The sequence below is a fragment of the Plectropomus leopardus genome, chromosome 7, assembly GCF_026936395.1.
Source record: "Plectropomus leopardus strain MGB_pleo_1.0 chromosome 7, ASM2693639v1, whole genome shotgun sequence".
Taxonomy (NCBI): Eukaryota; Metazoa; Chordata; class Actinopteri; order Perciformes; family Serranidae; genus Plectropomus; species Plectropomus leopardus.
Window position 1 is genome coordinate 37,689,300 of NC_142182.1, and position 21,876 is coordinate 37,711,175.

Here is a 21,876-nt window from a genome sequence, read left to right on the forward strand (position 1 = left end):
GGACCATGGAAAGTCACCACATGTTGCACCAATGGTGGCCAGGCCAAGGGCAAAAGATTTTTCACTATTTGGAGTTGTCAGACCACCTAAATTGTCCTGCACATGGAAAGCTATTATCCAGTGAGGCACACTCTCCTTCCCCTAAACCAAACCATCCGGGAATTTGTTGTCTAATCCCAACCATCTATATCAGCAAATGCATTTGTTGATGGTCCGCATTGGTTGCCATGTGTTCATATTGTCTAAACATAACCATATGCTGCATCATCATACCATATGCATTTGTTAACATCATGGTACAAGTACAAGCTACAAGCTACAAGGTAACTTAAACATCATAAGTAGATGCAAATGACAAAGCGTCACCATGTCATGAGTTTGGATGAGAACGTGCGCATGACTGCACACCACTAAAATGGCCACCTTCAACCTTCAATACCTGAGTGTGACCTACTGCTACAGATTCACAGATAAAAGGTTAATGTACTTTACTACACGGAAGGGCTGCCACAAGCTCATCTACCTCAACCTTTCCAGTTGCACTCATAAGGCTGTAAATGGGTTCAGATACATTTCTGCTGAAAGCCCTTACTCAAGGAGATTGTGATCAATGACATACTAATGCTGTCAGGCAGCTGTGTCTTGATCTTCATTACAGATATGGTGGTGCAGTATCTGACGAGTAGATTTCAGTACCTCAGAACTTGTTGGAGTGGCTGTGTTCTTCTCACAGATCACAGTCTCTGACACTTGGGGATGATGATGTCCTCCTCTCCACTCTATCATGGCCTGCTGCAGCAGCATCACTAGGGTGGCTGCCTCAAAGCTTCAGCCTTGTGTGAAGTACTGGGTGCGCAGCAATGATGACCCTCCAAACTGGTTTGGATACATGTGCCAAATAGTGCAACCACACTAGCCCATTTAACACTGATGTTACCTTGAAAGTAATGGAGCAGCACTCAGTGAGGACAAGAGCGGCAAGTAGCTATAGAAAGGATATGCCAAACAGCTTTGTTCTGATTGTGAGACTAATTTTGTGGGAGTGTTTAAAGTGATGAAAAGTGATTCATAATGTCCTTCTGATCTGAGCATAGAACACGATCTCCCTCAAAAGAAATGCATCTGGGTTTTTGAACCTCCACACTTTTCTCATATGGGTGGCACCTTGGAGCGCATGATTGGTGATGCACAGCGCATTCTAGATTCCATGCTCCTCCAAGTGGAACCCTTCAAACTTACCCTGAAGTTCTAATCACATTTTTGGCAGAGGTTTTTGCTATTGTCAATGCAAATGAGGCTCCTCTCACGCTCTCCTTCCCTGCTGACTCAAAACTGGTGCCTCTCTTCCTCCAGTCAGTTAATTCTCAAAAGGAGATTTGCTCAAGAACCAGTGGAAGAGAGATCGAAGCATTGGCAGAGACATTCTGGGCTAGGTGGCAAAAAGAATATTTGAGCACGCTACAGTGTTGGCACAAGTTGCAATCACAGAAACCCAATCTCAAAGAAGGAGACAGTTCTGATGAAGGACAGTCAGGCAAAAAGAAATCAGTGGCTAACGAGAATCACTGTGAATGCTATTCCCAGCAAAAATAGACTGGTAAGAAAGGTGGAAGTCAAGGTAACAATAAATCAGACAGTGAAGACATTCTCCAGACCCATTTCTGAGGTAGTCCTACCTTTCTCCCAGGAGGACAAGGACATACCAACATGCTCCTCTAACACTTCAGCCTCTTCAGCACAGGGGTGCACCAGTGCTTCATATTTCATCATTTTGTCAGTCGCATATTTATTAACATGCCAGGAGGAGATTGTAGTAGAATTGATGATTTTGTATCTTTGTTTGTACTTTACTACCACCTAGCGGTGACTGCAGATATCTGTATTGAAAAGGAAGGTAGGCAAAAGTGCCAGTGCACAACAACAGAAAGTTGTAATGAAGAAGTTCTTTTTCCCATTGGTTCTTAGAGGAAGCATCACAATGCAGGAAGCCTTTAATCCATCAAAGTCCACTATAACAGTCTCATCCATAAGTTACACAGTATTAACAATTATATTTACATGTTTATGCAACTATTTCTTGAGTTTGAGTACATTGTATTTTATGATTGTTGGTTTGTTTGCTACACAGACACATTAATGTTTGCTAGTTATAGCATCAGTGCTTTTGGGAATTACATTTTTCAGTTTTCTCAGGTAATTCATGCATTGACAAGCCTTACATCACCAGGTTGTATTGTTTGATGTTAGTTATCTTTTCTCTACTGATATTCCAGAGATATTATGTAGTACTTAATAATGTATTTAATCGCTGATATTTTTGTGTGTCTCTTTTGTAGTTTAGTGTTTATTGTGTTTATTGAGCTTGCTGTGATGGTTATATCTTGAAATGGTTGGCATTAATCTTACCTGAAGGAGTGTAGCTTTTGAACGATATGTCATATAACCACTTATATAACAACAACTACAGCAGTTATTTTACATATTAAATAATCAAAAAACACATTAGAAAGGCCCGCAGGATTGGATCTAGAGGTATTTAAGGATTTTTGCCCTACTGATATTGAAAATATCTAATTTATCCATAAAATCACTGACTTTCATTTAGTTTCATTTTGCTTCTATATTTTTTTATATCATATTATATTCAAAGATATTCAAATTATTTATCATAGGTATTTTTGTACAAGTTTAATTGAGCCTTTGCTAAGCCTATTTGAGATGATTCATCAAGCTGTCACAATTAGCAACCAATATCAACCTCATACAAAGCTTGAGAACCACAGTTTTAGATATGCACATGCGCAAATTCAGGAGCCACCACTGTAAAAGTGTGCATGAATGAGCTCGAGAGGGACAGTCACAGGCTTACCATCTCCAGCCAATCATTTCACAGTAGTGGCAATTGTCATTGCGTCAACTTGCTATGAGCTAGCTATGCTAGCACTAGCTAGTGCCTGCTTACCAAATCCTTGATCATAATAGAATGTAGTAATGTTAACTTTCACCACCGCTTTTTTTAGAAGGACCACTGCAAGGAAATGTTTTCTTTGCTTAGATGATCCAACAGACAATAGATCATAGATGTTTGTTTCCAGCTGTATTAGCCATCATGCAGTAGCTAATTGAAAAGCTTCAAACAATTTATTGAAAACTTTTCTGTCTGTTGATCCTTTAACTTGCGTTAATGACGGAACAGATGGGCCGGAGGGTGAACATTGCATAACAATCTTAAGTCCTGTCATCATGACCTATGTGGGCTGTGTCTCCCTATACTTAACACTGATTGGTGTGTAGATGGCCATGAGTTATAAGTTTAATAATTTGAATAATTTGGCCCACATGAGCATATTTTTGTTCAGCCATTTTGGATCTGTCGACTCATTTGTACTTTCCACCAGCATCCAGTTTTTTAAAGAATACATTTGCCACCAAACACACATTGCAGACTCATAAATAGGCTCTGTACAGAGCCACACAGAAATGAAAAGTGAAAATATGGTTCACATTCACTTTATGCATAATTGTCTAATTTTCTTTTTCAGCAACAGACTTGGCTATAAAAATCTAACTTGATAAAACTAAACTGTATGAACAAGTAAAAAAAAAACAGAATTACAAAAAAGTAAAATGCAGCATTGAAATAAAAGTGCTGTGCTATTCAATAAAAGAAATTACAACTGACAAAAAATGCTGCTTTTTATTACTTTGTCCACTATCAAATACAACTTAAAATGAAAGTGCTAGGTGCTGTTCAATAAAAAGAAATTACTGGAAAAAAATGCTGCTTCTTGTTGCCTGGTTCACCATCATTTTCATACAGGACACTTCAGACCTGATTGGTAGGTTGGGCCTGGGTAGCTTGTAGGTGTGGAGACCGCTGTGCAGCCCAGTCACTGGGAGCTGGAGGAGGTAGTGGATATGGCAGATGAGATTGTGGATGCATAGGATTCCAGGATGCTGCATGGGGTGGAGCTTGGCTTTGGTCAGGCATTGTGGCCGCCTGCTGCTCCAGCGGCATCCTGAAGTGCCTTTCCTCTGTCTCCTCCTCCATCTGCATCTACCTCTCCAGAATGGCATCCTCCTTCTCTTGCCTACGGTCCTCTGCATGGTTGAATTCTTCTTGCAGCCTCTTTTACACTTCCATTGTTCCAGCATCCTTAGCCTTCCTCTTTCTCCTATGGGAAGGAGTTGTTTTGCCTGGCCCATATCCCTCTTTGCTCCACGTAACAGTGATTTTAGATGTGCAGACACACAGCTGCGTTAATTTGGATGATGAATCACCCCTTATATCCAGCTGTTAAGTTGAATACAGCCTAAAATATTTGGACTAGGTGATGTCATAATATCTTAAAAATGGTGTAATGATCTAATGGTTTGGATCTAAATAATTTATAACACTATCTAACACAGTCACTTCACAGTGTGAAAGTATATAAAAAAAAACAAAACAAAAAACAAACAAAAGAAAATCAACAATAAAAATTGGAAAAATAAAGGAAAAGAAGGGAGTCCTACATCCCTATGCTGATCTCCCTCCAAATGGAAGATTGAGCCAGAGTAGAACTATTAGTTTCACAACTAATGACTAACTTTCATGAAACTACTTGAAAAGCGAAAGTCCTGCAGAGCAAAACTGAAACAGTCGCGAGTGCACACTTACACGACTTTTGACATCAAGCAGTTCAGTTCCAGGGGTGGAGAAGAATACTGACTCAAGGCGACATTATCAATTCACATGTTTCTTATTTTCTACGAGGGCCTCCTCAGAAGACCACGATGGAGATTGTCTTTTCACTCTAGCCACCTAGGAAGCATTGGTCTGCGTGATGTACATTTGGGCCTCATCTGGTTCCAGGAAGATCTCCTTCAAGTTGTTATGGGTGATGGGAAGTCAAGCTGGGTGGGAGATGCCAAACCGGATTCCTACTTCTTGGAGCTGTTGTCTTACACTATTGATGGCTGCTCTGACCCTGGCCACTCATGCAGTGTAGTTTGGGAAGACTGAGACAGTCATGTTGTTTACCTTAATCCTGTTTTTCCCTGGCAAGACGCAGTATCTTGACACAGTTACTGTAGTAATGAAGGTGTGCTACAATGGTCCACTGGCTGTCTCACCTTTGAAGTCCTCTGTGTTGAGTGGCTCTGAAGGGGATGCAGCATCGCAATCTCCTTTCTCACTCGAAGTTGAGGATACAGCAGGTGAACTAGGCTGCGGTACAAATGCAGCAGTCTGTTGTCCTTTTTTGGTCTCATGCGCCATGAAACAGCAAAGTTGTCTACTTTAATAATATTGTGCTATTGGATAAACTTTGAGTAAAATGCATTTAAAATCAGGATTTAATTGTCAATTTTGCAGAGCTAAATGATCCACATCCAACACCATAGCCTGCTCAGTGGCCTTCTATTTTGATGCTTTTAATGCACTCTAGCGCATTATTTTAAATTCAAAGCTCACATTCTTATCATTGAAAAACTTAAATGTGTAGGTTGCCTTACTTTTTTTTCCTGGCTAGAATAATTATGGATTATTGTGATGTGGATATATTAGCAGTTGTTAGTAATAAGTATTAGCATTAAGTGGAAACAAAAATACTTATAAAATACTTACACCACAGTATGTTGCACTGTGATAAGCATATGATACATTATTAGTTTTTAAGCTGTCTGTCTTGGGGGAGCTGGGGATAAGTACCCAAATGTAGAACAGGTGCACAAATAAATAGTAATAATCAAGAATAAAAAAAACAACACTCAAACCAACCAGGGTCATGGGGAAGAATGGGAAGCACACAGGGAGCTAATCAAGACAACAACACACAGTTGGGGTAGGTGGACACAGACAACAGGAGAGAAACACAGGGATCGGCTAACAAATGAAGGTGTGTCAGGGAACACAAGAGTGGAGTAAACAAGACTAAAACAGAACAGGTGTGTAGGGAAGACTAACAAGGAAGGACAAACCAGACTAATTAAAGAGAGGTGAAACTAATCAGGGAAATACACAAAGACAGGGAGTAAAACCAGACATGACGAATGAGTGAATCCACTTCTGGTTGCTTGTCTCAGTGCCAGTTAGTTCTTTGAATTGTTTTTTTTTTTTTTTGGTTAGAAGCCTTAAATAAGCTCCGTGGCTAAAAAGCTGAAAAGACTTTCAAATTTTGTTTTACAACATAAAATATATCAGTAAATACCTGACTCACTGACTTTAAAGCTTTCAAGGCTCTTTAAAAAGGTGGTTGCTAACAGGTGGCTAAATGAGATGGCAGAATGTCATCACATTGAGCCGTGCCAAACACGGATTTTCAGTGTTGTAGTGGTGAGAACACAAAAGTAGTGTAGTTGTTTTTACTTCTGGCAATTACACTGAGGCTTCAAATATCCTAAAAGTGGTGTTCATTTGTGAATATTATCTTGCTGAACAAAATGTGCTTGTGTCATAAGCATTTATTGCAGAGCGTATTTTCTGCAATGATCCAAAATGTAATTGAAAAATCCTAGAGGCTTTTTGATGAGGGAACCAGGGCAACGTTAGCTTCCAGAAAAGTGTCATCCATGGGGCACATTATAATCAACTGGAATATGTATAATACCTTTTTGGTGATTACAATTAGAATTGGTTAATTTCAAGGTTTATTTTATGTTAGCCCATAAACCCTTATGTTAAATTCTACCACTGAATATATTATGTGTCCAGCAGCTGCCCAGCTGGCCTTGTCCAGGCCTTTTTATAGTGGCAGCCAGCCCTGTGAGCACTACAGCACAAATGTTTTCAGGAGCTCTTTATCCTGGGGGGTGGGGGGGTGGGGGGTAGGGTTACACATGCACAGACAAGTGCATGCACTTTTGTGCCACACATTAAACCACTTTTATTTATGTTCAAGTCCCTAATAGTGTTCTACAACAGGAACGAAGCCCCATGCAAAACTGCATAAACATACCTTGATAGTATTTTACAACAGGAAGCACCTAAACCATGACGTTTTCTACATAAGTTGCAATAAAACATCTAAGGTATGATGAAGAGAAAAAGACACTCACTGAACACATACTGAATATACATGCATGCAACAGTAACACACAAACACACACACTCTCTCTCACACACACACACACACGCACACACACATACACACACGTACACACACAGACGCACACACACACACACACACACACACACACACACCCCGCCCCGGTGGGTATTCTCAGCCCCGATAATCTGTGTTGGTTGTCTCTCCTTAGACACAGCAGCAATGCTGTGTGCGCATTTGTCCTTGTGTGAGGAAGAAAACGAGAGAGACAGATGTTTTGAGTTTCATGTGTGTGTGAACCTGTCTGCTCATTGGTGAGAACGCACTTTGGACTTTCTCTCTGCCTCCCCCTGATTGACGATCTCCGTCTGTTGGAGCTCTCCTGTCCTGTCTTTTCTCCATTTGTCCTTGTGTCTTTTTGTCTGTGCAACAGTTTGTTAACCTTACTCTCTGCCTGTTTATTGGTCAGTCTGTCTATTTGTCTAACAGTTTGTTTACCCTACTGTGTGTTTGTTTATCTGCTTCTCTGACGCAGACGAGGTCGACCAAGTATGACAGCCTCCCTGAGCTCCTGCAGCGGCTTAGAGGTCCTTCTCTCCACTCTGCAGGTAGGGCTCCACAGTGTGGAATGCGGGTTGTTTAGTATTGTTAAGACAGTTTTCAATACAGTGTTGCAAAAATAACCACATGACTGAGCTATTAATTTCTGAGCTTTTCACTTTAACTTTTTCACTTTTTTGGCACATTAATACAATATTAAAATTCTGTATAACTGTTACAGTTAGACATATGAGAAAAAAATATTTAGAAACCATGTATTTAATTTAAAGCAATGCACAATGTGCAAGACTGTCATATGAACCAGTATCTAGGCATTACTGTAAGTGATAAGACCACAGACACCAGCAGAAGTTCAGTGTCTTCACTGTTAGTTGGACTTTAGCATTATCAAAAGCAGGAGTGGTCAGAGTTATAAGTAAAAGTAGGAAGTTCAAGTAGTAAAGTAACTTTGAACAACAGTACTTTCACAGCTACAGTGAAAGAGACAATGTGACATCCTCACTGTAAATATTTACTGCCCTACTAACCGACTCCTCTCTAACTCTCTGGTGCTCTTCAAAATAGAGGAGAGCTTTTTAAAATGTTACTATAGAGCAAAGGATTCTCACAGATGGACTCATGATGACAATCAGGCTCAGTCTGACATATTAAGTCCTCCTTATAGGACCGTGACAGAAGTCTGCACAGGCTTTGAAATATGTTTCTCCAACTTAGACATTTCAGAGACTAAATTTCAGTCACCTCCTTTGTATTAGAAAGGAGACAATACAGGAAAACCTCTGCTCCTGGCTCAATCTGTGCTGGAAACATCGATGAGTTCAAACCGGTAAAAAAACAATTTCTCTACACTTTCATTGATGCACAATATTCAGAGCTTTACCAGACCTTCATCAGGCCTGTGTGCTGAATCAAGAATGGACAGGTAGGTAAACGCAACTAATTTACTTCTAATTATTGCTGGTGAGCAATACAGCTTTGCACATCCAAACTGCTAGAGAGAAGTCAGGGTGTGAAAATTCATTGAGATGACAGCGAACAGGATAGGTCACAACACTGCATCTGATTCGGCTCCTGTGCTCACTAAATCTTCGTTTCAGCGGGTGTAGTTTAACCTATATTAACCTTATCACACTGGCAATTTAATAATTGTAACATTCTTTGTGAAGCGTATGATAAAAGCCTTAACTAGAAAGCTTTTGCAGGTTCTGTCTTAAAACAGGAGTTGTCCATGTGTTGTGACTCTGGGCACAATTGCCATATGGATAGTTGCAATCTTTCAGAGGAGCTGGTTTGCACCTGGCTTAATGTTAGCCCGCACCAGTTTCCAGTGTAAATTAGGACCTCTTCTCAATGGTGTGTCCAGGCTTTTTTCACTGGGTTGGCCTAAGTGGTGCATTGACGTATGCATGGGGAACATGAAGTACGAGTGCTTCTGCGAGCATACGCGTCAGCAAAGCTTTAATTTTTTTTTTTTGTCTCCACTACCCATTAATACTTTAATTACTGACATTGCAGTGTCTCACATGACTGTTTATAGTTTAGATGAAAAGATACATAGACCAACTAATCACAACACTACAGTGACACCACACATGTAAAATAATGCTTCCATACTTTATTAATGAAACTGACATGGCACTAATACAGATAAAAGAACTGAATGGAATGAAATATATCTATTAAATACAATATATCTTATATGAAAATTAAATATTAAGGCATACCATGAGGTCCTGGTGGGGTAATAAAGGCTCAAACTTCACTATCCCCAAATGACACTGCATGGCCTGCAGGTACTGCTGGATGACTCATTGTCAGCATCATCATCATCTGAGCGTGGCTGTCGTGACACACCTGAAGCATTACAGGGATTTTAATAGTTGTATCAATGTATCTGTATGTAAAATTAGTCATATTTAGCTTTTTCACACTTATATAAACTTATGTAAACATAGCATTTTTGTATCGATGAAAAAAGGGCTTTGCCCTAGATGACGGTATTAGCCACTGTGCATGATTAAAGCAAAAGTGAGACATCCTCATTTCAAGTCGAAGTAGATCAAGTTTTAAGGTGCAAATGCTTACCCTGATGTGCAGGTGAAAATGAAGGGCCTTCATCAGCAGTATCCCTATCTGAGTCTACAAAAACACACAAGTTGTTATTAGAATAAAGAGAATAAAATCAGCCTTCTTATATGATACCTATCTCAGATGACAGGAAAGGATGACTATTGCGCTTACTACACTGGCTATAACTGGCTATAACTGACAGGTCTCAGCTTTAGTTTCAGTGTCTGGCAATTAACCACAGTGTCATTGATATTATCAAGTAAGCAAACAAATGTGCACCTACTAAAGAGACATGTGGAGCTATCAGGATTGTACATGCCCATGTGTATAGCTGGAGCTGGAGGCTCAAGCTGGCCCTCATTCTCTGACTGCAGACTGCCTTTGCTGGCTTCTCTGTCCTGCTGTTTTGGATTTCCTTCTTTTGAAGAAATTTCAAATGATCATTTTTCTTTTCATACTTTAATAGTCCCGTGACCCATGCTACTTTATATCATGCACAATACATTCAACTATGTATGCATAAATGACTGCCACTGCAAAACTTAGGCCTAGAAAGTTACACCAAGACAGACAGACAGACAGACAGACAGATATACGTAGCTGGTGTTAGTATCATTGACAATAACCAAATAATAGCGACAGGTTTGCCAGTAAAGTGAGATGATGACATTAACAGACAGGCAAGGTTTTGTTTGTGGGCCCAAAACACTACAGCGCAACCACCAAATCACACACACTGCATATACATAAACAACAAATATCTCACTTTATCTGAAAACAATGTAACCTTATATTAAAATTTGATAAGTTAAGAGACAATTTAAAATTGCTAAGTATGAAAAAACCCATAATACTGATATTAATATTAACTCATTGAGTGCCGTTGTCATTCAAAAGCCAACGTTGCCATTATATACATATACGTCAAAGTGTGTTTTTGGCAGTTGGCACAAGGGTCACGCTCCCTGTGTGTAATTGCCCCCCCACCCATGCTCTTGACTGAGTCCCGTGGGGTCCGAAGCATTTACTTTGAAAAAATTAGTGTTCAAAGCAGGCCCAGTCGCCCGAATACCGTAGGTAGGAATAATGGAAAAGGACTCCAGTTCTATTTTGTGGGGTTTCTCTCTCCAAACTGTGGCCATGATTTGTTGCATTGTGCTGTACTTTGCATATTTATTTTACAATAAAATAACATTTATAATACAATTTTCAGATGTATTTTATGTCATTGAAGACAAAATTATAACATGCAAAACACTGTTTTGCTTGACAGACTCCCTTTAACAAAAATTAATTTTTCTTAGCTTTCAAGAAAAAAAAGTGGTCTTTTTGATGAAACTAGCCTCTATTCAACTTCAGATAAATCAAGAATGGAACAAGGTGCAAACGTTTTCTTCCATGATGAAAAAGAGTTTCTTCTTTCACTTGAGCTATTCGTTGTTTTCAGAATCTTTGTACAAAATATTCTGTCTGTCTTTGTACAAAATATTCTGTCTTGAAAGATGACTCAAAATGGCCAGAGGAGCTGACACAAGCAATTTTCCATTATATAATAGGGCTAGCAATCAATGAGTTAATATTAATATTAATATTAATTATAAAATAGTAAAGTCAACATATTTAAACTATAAAAGCAATTAACTTACATATAAAAAGGTCTGTAAGTACAGGGGATGATAGATGAACCACATAGAAGCTAAAATATTTTGACAAATAAAAAGTGTTAACTGTATTGTACAAAATAACAGCTATTAGCTTGTGTAAAAAAGATAGCTATTCATCTTTTCACCACCATCTAACATCAGTGAGAGAGTCAAAATCTTTGCCTCCTTGATTTAATTGAGGCCAAATCATCAGTGACATCATCATAAGACAGCTGCCTGCCAACCTCATGGTTTATACCAATGATGGCAAGTCCTGTGAGGCATCTTGTGCCATAGATGATCACAGGTGTGTCTTTATAAGCTTAAGCTTTGAAAAGCTTCTTTCAGCCGATGCCACTACTACTGGCAGGTGCAGGCAATCCTCGGGGTTATCCAAAGATTAGGATACACCTCTTTTAGTTCCTTCTTGTGGTGAAAGTCCAGCAGTTCAAATGCAGACATCCTGTTTGTGGGTAGCTGAAGAAGATTCCTGATTTCCATGGCCAGCTCTCTGCCCTAAATGTCACCTTCCTCTCTACTCCTCAATGTAGTCTCAAGCTCCTCACATTATTTGCCCAGTGCTTCATCATCCAAGGTTGAGAAGTTTTGCAGTGCCCTTACCTTGCTTTTAACTTTTAACACTTAACGTCCAAATATGCTACAGCAGAGTGGACGAACACATTGAAAAATGTGGTCTCTGGCCTCTTCAGGGCATCCTTAATTGGTTCATCTGGTGTTTCATAGGCTTTGTGTTTTGCAGTCTCTTTCAGTATAGTCTCCACATGCATTTCCTCACATGCATCTTTTGCAGAACCTTGTGCAGCAGCAAAGCCATTGTTTCTGTAGCCTAAAAGAGGGCTCTTAGTATACTTCAGGAGGTAGACTGCCACATCCAATTGTATTGTGGAACACCGCAGTAGCTTGCTGGCTGTTCATCTTGGAAAGGATGTCATGCCATGCAACTGTGCAAATATGGAATCTAAATGACCCCACCTCCTCTGCCAAAGATTGTGCTTCAGTTTTTGTGAAGGCATCCATTACATTTTCCCAGACTTTTAACAGTGCATCCCCAATGCCAGACGCTTGGTAGCGCAAAGGGATAATGCTATTGACTTGCCTCACTCCAGGAATTTATGGTAATGGTGACAAGCTGTTTTAAAATGTCCCATCTCTGGGGAACAGCTGAGAAGAGATTGCAGATCTTCTGAACATTGCCAAAGAAACTGGTAGCAACCGTGGAGTTCTTGGCAGCATCAGCCACAACAAGATTCAGAGTATGAGCCCCATAGGGTACATACAGAGCACATGGTTCTTCTCCAAAGCCTTGCCTGCACTCCTTTGTTTATGCTCTTCATGTTGGCACCTTTGTCATATGACTGTCCTACGACATCAAAGTGCTCTTATTATACTATTTTTAGAATAACTCTGCAATGCTGCATGCTGGCAAGAAACGTGACTACAGATTAATTCACTCAATCAGATTCAACGAACAATCACATTATAACGTACCTCTATCTTGTGTTCTTGTCTTCATCTCTAATTTTCTTTCTTCTGTCCCTAAACATCACTCCTACATTTTTTTTAAGAGCCATCCCGGTTTGGTTCATCAAAATATGCTGCAAATGAGGACTGATTATTGCCACACCATCTAAGTAAACAGTCATTGACCCAGCATGACCCAACGATACAGCTGCTGCTGTCTGTTGTGTCATCCTGGCTGTGCACAGTTTAGCAATCAGCAAGTCCCAAACTGACTTTACTTTTAATTGTTTTTAATATGTTTTTTTCTGTTATTATAATATATATTGAAATAAAAAGAGTAGTAAAAAAAATAAAAAGCAAGTCACACACTGATTGTGCCCCCCGCCCTTGAACAGTTGTGGCCCTCAACAATCACATAGAGGGTACATGCCACCTTCTGGCCCTGTTCACACACCTGCACCACATTATCATGAAAATAAAAAAGATGGAGTAGACTTTTTAGCTGACTAAAGCAAAGGATGTTTTAACCACTGGCACAGTGTGCGTATCAGAAAGTCTTCTCACATCTTTCAGGAGCCATAGTGATTAAGAGAGCAGTGTGGCCTGGATTTCCCACAGACATCTTGTCAAGCTGACTGCTCACCGCTAGCCCCGCTAGTAAGCTCTGCTCTGAGGTGCCACTTCAAACCAAAACAGATAGCCAGACACTACTCTAGCACATTACTGCCTCTCAGGTTTAAGACTAAATTGCACCTCAAAATGTTTACTGTTTACCTGTGAAACAGTTCAAACTGACTGGGCAGATAGCTAATCATAATGGGGTGGCACCTTGGGTGGCCAATCAGATAGGCCACTCCCTAGACATGCCCCTGCCTTTTCTATAGACAGTGATGGTGGATCCTTAAAATGCTGGGCCAGTTCTCAATCAGGGGCCAAAAAGGGCCCTGATTAAGCCTTGCTGTCTCAAGGATACAGACCCAAGGAGTATAAGTGGTGATGCAGAAGACACAGTAGCTTTTATCTTTTTTGATAAAACTTTTTTGTAAAAGATCAGAGTGGGATTTAGAAACTGCATATTGATAGGCGAAATAATAACACTACAAGAGTAGCCTACTCTCTGTACAGGAAGCAAGTTCTCATGGCAGGATTACCTCATTACACTGTCAACTGAGCCTAAAGAACTGACTCTGACTGTGCATAATTCCATCCACATGTCCAAAAACGACACACTTTATGATCAAATTCAAATAAGAACCCACAGATTAATTTGATTGAATAGATATATACATATAATCGTTCCTGGATTTTCTAGTCCCTTTAAAAAGGCAAAAGACATCATCTGGATATCTGAACCATTTGAGGATTTTGTGGAGGAAGGTGTCACTGTTAGTATTAAAAACATATCTGTGTTAAAGAGAAAGCCACAAATAAATTATCGTATTCAGAGCAAAAGTAGAACCCACTGATATACCTTGTTATAAGAGGAAATCTCCAATGACAAAGAAACAGTTCAGTTTCAGGACCAAAGCAGCCAGCTCACAAATAAATAATGTGGGTGGGAGTGCTTCATCAGTGTGCCTCTTCAATTACACATTCAATTGGGATGGATTTTAAAACCAGGAATGTTGATGGGCCAGACATTTTTAGCAGCAAGTAGCCTTCCAAACACTATCACTGAAAAGTGAAAGTTCAGTAGACATGTAGTCTTAGCCTAGATGAAAGAGTAAACAGAAACTGTGTGTAAGAAAAAAACAAACAAAATTTTTTTATATTGTTAATGTTGTGGTATGCAGTGATTTTGATTTTAGATATATAAATAATATATGATTTTTATATATTCATTATTTTTAAATATGGTCTAAACCAAGGCTATGTGTAGCTGATGAATCCTGGTTTATAAGAGTGGCTAAAGCTCGGACATGATGTCTCAATAATGTCTGTAGCTCACTGGGTTCATTTTGTTCAAAAAAGGAGAGGAGAAGAAAATCTCTGAGCATGTGCTACATGCATGCACCACTGCAGGTAAGTGAGAAAGTATGTTTAGTTTGATAAGAAATTCTTAACTGAAGGTTCACTTCTCTGACTTGACTTTTCTTTCGGGGTTTTAAAGCACATCTTGTGTGACCACTGAAAGCTCAAGAAAAAAACCATAGGCACATTTTGTGCAAGTTAATGAGAATTAGCTATTAATTATAGTCACTAGTTGCATTGATTCATGAATATTGATTATTTCACTGGTAATTGCTGGTGAAAGTAACCCTGCCATTAATTTTTAAATATCTGCTTTAGTTATCTTATTAATGCACACTATATTTTTGTGTTGTTGTGACATACTGTGGGACAGGACAGTGGCCTAATTTTATCTATGATTGTGCAAATAATCACTATGATGAAAAGTAACAAGAGGAATAATAAAACAAAATTGATATGTTTCAGTAGGTCTATTTACTGTATACCAGCAGGCCTTCAAACCACACAACACAAGTCGGTTTTTACTCTTTTGGCAGAGGGAAAATAATATGAAATAATAGCTGTCAGACATTTGAAAGTGATGTCTTGTTACTCTCGGCCTATTGAAACAAAAGTGATGGAAGTTATTAACAAAAACACAGACACACTGAGTTTGTCCTGTGTAGCCTAAACAGTAATTCAAATCCTGTGCATAGACTACAACTTACTACAAAAAGCCTAATTTGTTCAGGTAAGTAATGTCCATATTTCCAAGAAAGGAAGCTCAAAGTGTCTGAACTGTTTGCCATTACAGTGACAGTCTATTACTGAATGACCGATTCATGCTATTTATTGTGCCACCGTAAGCTTGGGTGACCAGTGATACACCGGTCGGCCTGCGGGTCCCACAGCGTTCTGAGTAATATTGAATTAATGTCCACCTTCCATCTTCTCTTCCCCTACCGCTGTGCCTCTCTCTGTAAAACATAAGACGGAGGGACTTGGTGCTGCTCACCTGACCAGTGCGTCCCTGTGGGTGATGTTAGATCATAAAAGGGGAAAAAAGTGTAGGAATAGGATGTGTTTATCTATTAACAAAACCAAAGTTATGAGTAACGAGCCCATTTAAGTTTCAGTAATTGTAATTTCATTATTTTATAGATTTATTTTTTGGGCTTTTTATGGACTTTATTTAATAGGACAGCTAGGAAGATGACAGGAAATGGGGATGACAGAGAGGGGGGAGGACATGCAACACTGGCCACTGGTCCCTGTTTTTCTCAGGTGAGATAGGATGGTGTGGAAGATGTATGCTTGGATGGATGTATGTCTTCTGTAGATCAGTCTGAGACAGTAGACAAACTGTAGAGGGTCCACTGCGCTGATAGTGAGGAGCAGATGTAATCCTTCACTAGTCATTTGAAGCACTTCATCACTACAGAAGTGCCATTGGGCAGCAGTCATTCAGGCAGGCTGGTTTTATTTTCTTGGGCACAGAAATGATGGTGGACTTCTTGAAGCAGGTGGGTCTGACAGACTGAGCTTGTGAACTGCTGGGTATTGTTGGGAACACTTCTGCTGGTTGGTCAGCACATACTTGAGGACACACTCACTCACAATACTCTCTGAACCTGCTGTTTTCTTGGTGTTCACATGTTTCAAAGCCTCCTGACATCAGGCTCAGAGATGAAAACAGGTGTAAGAGGCACACCCATCTATCCATCCATTTACCTCTACTTCAGCTGCTTCTGCTTGTTGACCACTGATGGCCTCAAAGAGAGCATAGAAATTGTTTAACTCACCTGCTAAAGATGCATCAGGGCTTGACAAGGAGGAGGGTGTGGGCCTGTAATCTGTTATATTCCTTAGACCTCCCACATGCTGCTTGGATTGCCCTACTGGAATTGTAGTTCCACTTTCTTCCTGTAGACACTTTAAGCCTGTTTTACTGCTCTTTTTACAGTTTAGGCCGCTACCATGTGATTGTCCATGTTTCCAGATTGCAGTCCTAATTTGTAAGCTGCAGTGTATTTGTTTATGGCATCCTGGATGGTTCTGGTAATCTATGCTTTTTGATAAATGATAAAACTGTAGTTTTGGTACAGTTGCTTCTGTAGTTTTACAGTTTAAATCCAGCACAGACTCAGTGAGTTCAGTGATGTCACCAGTGATGTTGATGGTGGTGTCCTGGAGCTCGCTCCAAACTGCATCATTTAGTGCAGACATCAGGGCATTTTCTGATTAGACTCACCACTTCCTGACCTCTTGTGTCACTCTGTGCCAAAGTTTGTTTACATACTCATTAAGCGGGGGAAGGATTCTGCTCGGTAGCCACCTCTGAATGCTGTTTAACAGTGATCTAGTGTCCTGATTCCCCTTGTGGTGCGTCCAATGTGGAAGTCATAAACAACCTGCTTAAAGTGGCCAACAGCAATTATGTGCACAGCATCAGTTTTACTGGTCTGTGAGTGGTTCAGGTCTTTGCAGAGATCCCACAGGGTAGCCTCTGTGTTTGCTATTGGTGGAATGTAGATTGTGTCACTGTCTGTGAAAATGACTGATGTGAATTCCTTTGTTAGAAGGTTCAGTCTGCATTTGACAGGAGCTCTAGGTCAGGTAAGAAGGAACAGGTTTACAGTTTAAAATTCCTACTGGCACACCAGTTGTCATTGACCATAAAGCAAATCAGCACGTTCTCATCCCAACTCATCACATGGTGCTGCTCTGTCAGTGATCCTCTGCATCTACCCATGACATTTAAAGTATCCTTCAGTGTTGGCTGTTAACACCCCGGGATGCCGCTATGGTGATGTCAACAAATGTACATGGTGGGATGAAGCAGCATGGTCCTTATGTTTACACAACAGCATGGACTGTCACGATGGTTAGGATTTGGAAATAAAGTCACAGATGGTAATGTTTAGGCAAGAGAAGCACATGGCAAGGTGTAGAAAAAAAGACACATCCACACAGGAAGCGAATTGCGGACTCCCGCACGGAAGTCAGTTGTTTGTGGGACCCACCACCCCACCGTGAGCGCACTTGTCCTCCTCATATTACATTATTACCAGCAGTATTAATAACTGATGCTGTCCTTCAGTGTTTCATGCACACGCGACCGGTCCCATCCAGCCACGTTCTCAAGTGATGCCGCCCTTACATGTTGCATGAGGATGCACCCCTTGTCCTACAGCTGTCCGCCAGCTCATCATAACATCATCATCTGTCTGAGCATGTTCTCCTCTGACGGGGAAGGTGGTCTTTAACGTCAAGCAATGACAGAGTGCCGCTATTTGACGGCTGGGCAAACACCTCCTCCCCTTTCTTTCCTTGAATACTCTGTTCTGTGACATCACTATATGGAAAAAGAGTCACCTGGTTGAACAGTGCTGCCTGGTATTTCAGGATTTAGTCAAGTTTCAGTGACATAAAGCGTATTACAGTTCCTGACATCCTGCTGGAAACCTATGCGGGTGTGGGAATTGTCCAGTTCATTATCCAATGCCTGTATGCTGGTTTGCAGAATGGCTGGAAGATAACATTTTTTATGGCTGGGATCTTAGCTAGGTTTTGATTTTTCCACACTCGCCTCGCTGCCTCCTCTGATGCTGAGATGTTTTTGATATTTACATTTGAAAACCACTGCCGGCCAGGAGCAGAATCAGCAGGAAAGATAACAAAGCAGTAGGTTGATTTGCACATCCGGCTTAGTGTTTTGCAGAGCTGAAAGAGAGGGGCCTGGAGAGGTGAGCACATAAGCATAGAAATTCTTGAGTTATGGCCAAAACCATGTTTGTAAGGTCACAGTGGCATTGACCTTTGACCACCAAATTATAATCAGTTCATTCTTGCATCTAAGTGGATATTCCTACCAAAACTGAGGATTTTCCCGAATGGCCTTCTTGAGATACTGTGTTCAAGATAATGAGATAGAGGCAAAGTCACAGTGACCTTTGACCACTAAAATGCAATCAGTTCATCTTTAAGTCTAAGAATATGTTTTTATTAAGGATTTCCATCTGGGTGTTATCATATCATGTTCCCATGGATGAGGCAAATGGACAGACAAACCAAAAACATTATGCCAACCTGAGTCTGAATCGTGGCAGCAGGTTTGGGCCTAACCTCAATAGCTGTTTAATATTAAATCATTTATTTCAAGCACACTCTATCTCTGTCCCCAATATTGCTCTCCTCTATATCGCTCTGTTGTTCCGTCACTTTCCAAACCCATCAGCATCCTTTTACTAAGTATATTCTTAATTTTAAGCTAAAACCTGTTTGATTGAATGGTATGAGGAGTCAGTGGCTGGTGGTACATGTTGTTAGTAGTCTATGTTTGACTGTTAGAACTGTTTCCATGAATAAAAAACACAAACTAGCAAAGCAGAGGCTGATATTAAATCCTTCTTCCTGTGGATGAAGTTGAACTCAGCATTAATCTTTGCCAAGGTCATGGCAGAGGGAAACGACATTAACACCAGCTTCAAGATTGTCTTGACTGTAAGCCAGGGCTGCCGTAATGTGCAACTAAACCCACATGTATTCTATTACATATGGAAAGAAACAAAAAGACATAGAGATATATAAAAAATGAATAAACAAATAAAAGGAAGGAAATAAAGTCATCTGTAAGATACCAATAAAATTACACATTAATACACATACCACTCCAGGATATACTTAAACATGTAGTGTATTTATGCATGTGTGTAAATATAGTTACTCTATATATTCACATGTTTGTGTTAATATGAAAATGACACTGAGTGAAACTAATTTGCATGGATGTGTTTGGTTTGCAGGCCTGCTTTGGATTATTGCTGTATCAAATGTATTAAATGTGCATCAAACCTGATCCACTTTGCGTACGTTGTATATCAGGTTCTCATAATTTGGTTTGTGGTTGATACTAGAGACTTGGTATGCAGGGTGACATAAAAATAAGAATTATACTGCAGATATTCTCTGGTCTCCCATCAGCATTAAGTGGCTCTGAATGAAGCTCTGAGGTTTAGATGCAACTGCAACGTTAGGGTGTAGTCACATCAGCAATTGGCAGATGCAGATTTTAGACTGGATCAATCAAAATGACAACATCCATCATTTCAGCAAATGTCTCAAAATGCAGCTAACAGGACATTATGGGTAAACCAAACACCAGACCTAAACACAATGGACTGCTGTTCTTCTCCTGACCATCAACGTTTGTTTCCTACAACCATGTCCACCACCATCATTCCATAATCAGGTGCTTAGTTTTAAAACCATCAACAATATAATCCCCTGATTGTAACAAGAAATTCTGGTACATTTCAACCTGGTGTATTTCTAATGACTGTGGACATTATTGTTTGCGTTGACTTTGCACTTATAATCTATGTTGGTGAGAGTCGGGAGCTCACAAAATGACCTATATCAGGTTAAGCTAAATAACTGAATAAACAGGATTTTTACAAAAATAACTTCAAACATAACTGCCTGGAATAGTCACTGTGCCTAAGTAGTAGAGTAGTTCAGTCCCACAAGGCTGTGGAGGAAAGTTTGCTGTTGATAGAGTCAAAATTAAGAAAAGTCTATTGTACTGTTTTCTACATAATGCAAATGATCAAAAAAACAAACAAAAAATATATTCTATCATGATAGAATTTTATGAGGGTTTTTTGTAGAGCACTCTGAGCTGCATGTGTGTTGCATGTGTGTTGAATTCAAGTCAATTGGACTTACAGTGTGAGGAGCAAGACTTTTTGAAAATCATACCCTTAAACATTGATTACAATGCTGCCATGTGGCCACAACTTTAGTTATACTTCTTGGGAGGGCATATCCACATCATTTCCAGGTACTGGGCCAAGTTTCATGTTTCAGCACATTCCAGCTCATGGTAATTAAAGTCAAAGTGGGAAACAACAAATTATGATCCCAGCTCGCTGCAAAACACCACACACCATAAAAAAAATACAGTACGAGACTATTTATTTAAGACTGTTTATTTACGTTATTTACTTGAAGAAACTATTTAATTTAAGCTCAGAGCGAGGGTCTCTCTTTTACCTTCAAATACTGCATGGTCTTTGTCAACCATACTTAGAGAGGAAAGGGGAGGAGAACCATTCAGTTTAGTACAACCATACTCACCAGACCACTACAAGTGCAATAAACATGCAATCCACCCAAAAGATGTGAGGACAAAAAAAGACAAAAAAAAAAAAAGAAAAGAAAATAACACTCAACAAAATACAAATCATTCCGGTAACTTGGACACAGACTGCACCAAAGCAACAAACACTGCAAATTCTATCTCAAAGACACAGAGAGATTCCCTTGAGGGGGCAATGAGGCCAAACAAATTAAAGGGAAGGTTTGTCATTTTTTACTTTATTTGATCGGGATTGGGGGTAAAAAAAAACAAAAAAACAAAACATTGGGACGTCATTAATAATAATAACAATCAGGCCAGCTGACAGAGTTGCTTGGGCCCGGGACAACAACCTCTCAAATGCCCCCCCACGAAAAGTAGTATGATAACACTACTGCCTTTTTATAGCTGCTATATGTTAGCCAGTCCCTATCAGTTGGATCACTAAAAAAACAATCTCCCTCTGCTGTTTGGCTGCGCTGTCATCTGAGGGCCAAGGTTTTTCTTGTCCTTCTATCTGAGCAGTGCCTGCTGCTGCGCCTGCAGCCTCCCTGTGTCCTTTGGGGTAGCCAGCCCCTCCCTTTCCGCTTTATGAGTGCTCGCTACTCACGTCTCCTGCCTGAGCCTCTCCCACTCCACTTTCATATATTTATTGCACATTTTGTTAGTTTTACAAACAGTGAACAACAAAGAACAAGAAGGTAAAAAAAGAAACAACAATAATATTAATATTAATAATGAAAATAAATGGAATTAAATTAATAAATTGAAGTGGAAATAAATTAATAAATAAATAATAATAATACTGATAGTAAATTTTAAAAAAAATATATCACAGTGCATGTACCACAACAAACGTGGCTGTTAAAATATATATATATATATATATATATATATATATATATATATATATATATATATATATATATATATATATATATATATATATATATATATATATATATATATATATATATATATATATATATATATTAGTGCTGGA

At 39.6% G+C, this 21,876-nt stretch overlaps 1 protein-coding gene across 2 annotated transcripts in view; it reads left to right on the forward strand.

Annotated features, from left to right (window-relative positions):
• The first annotated feature begins 7,215 nt into the window (after positions 1–7,215).
• The window catches only part of agbl1 (AGBL carboxypeptidase 1), a 149,907-nt gene continuing 135,246 nt past the window's right edge, over positions 7,216–21,876 (forward strand). For both annotated transcript variants that reach the window (XM_088080630.1, XM_042496838.2), the window contains exons 1-2: positions 7,216–7,342; positions 7,564–7,636. In XM_088080630.1, the coding sequence (XP_087936756.1) occupies positions 7,580–7,636 (57 nt within the window). In that variant the 5' untranslated portion in view covers positions 7,216–7,342; positions 7,564–7,579. The remainder of the gene's footprint in view (positions 7,343–7,563; positions 7,637–21,876) is intronic.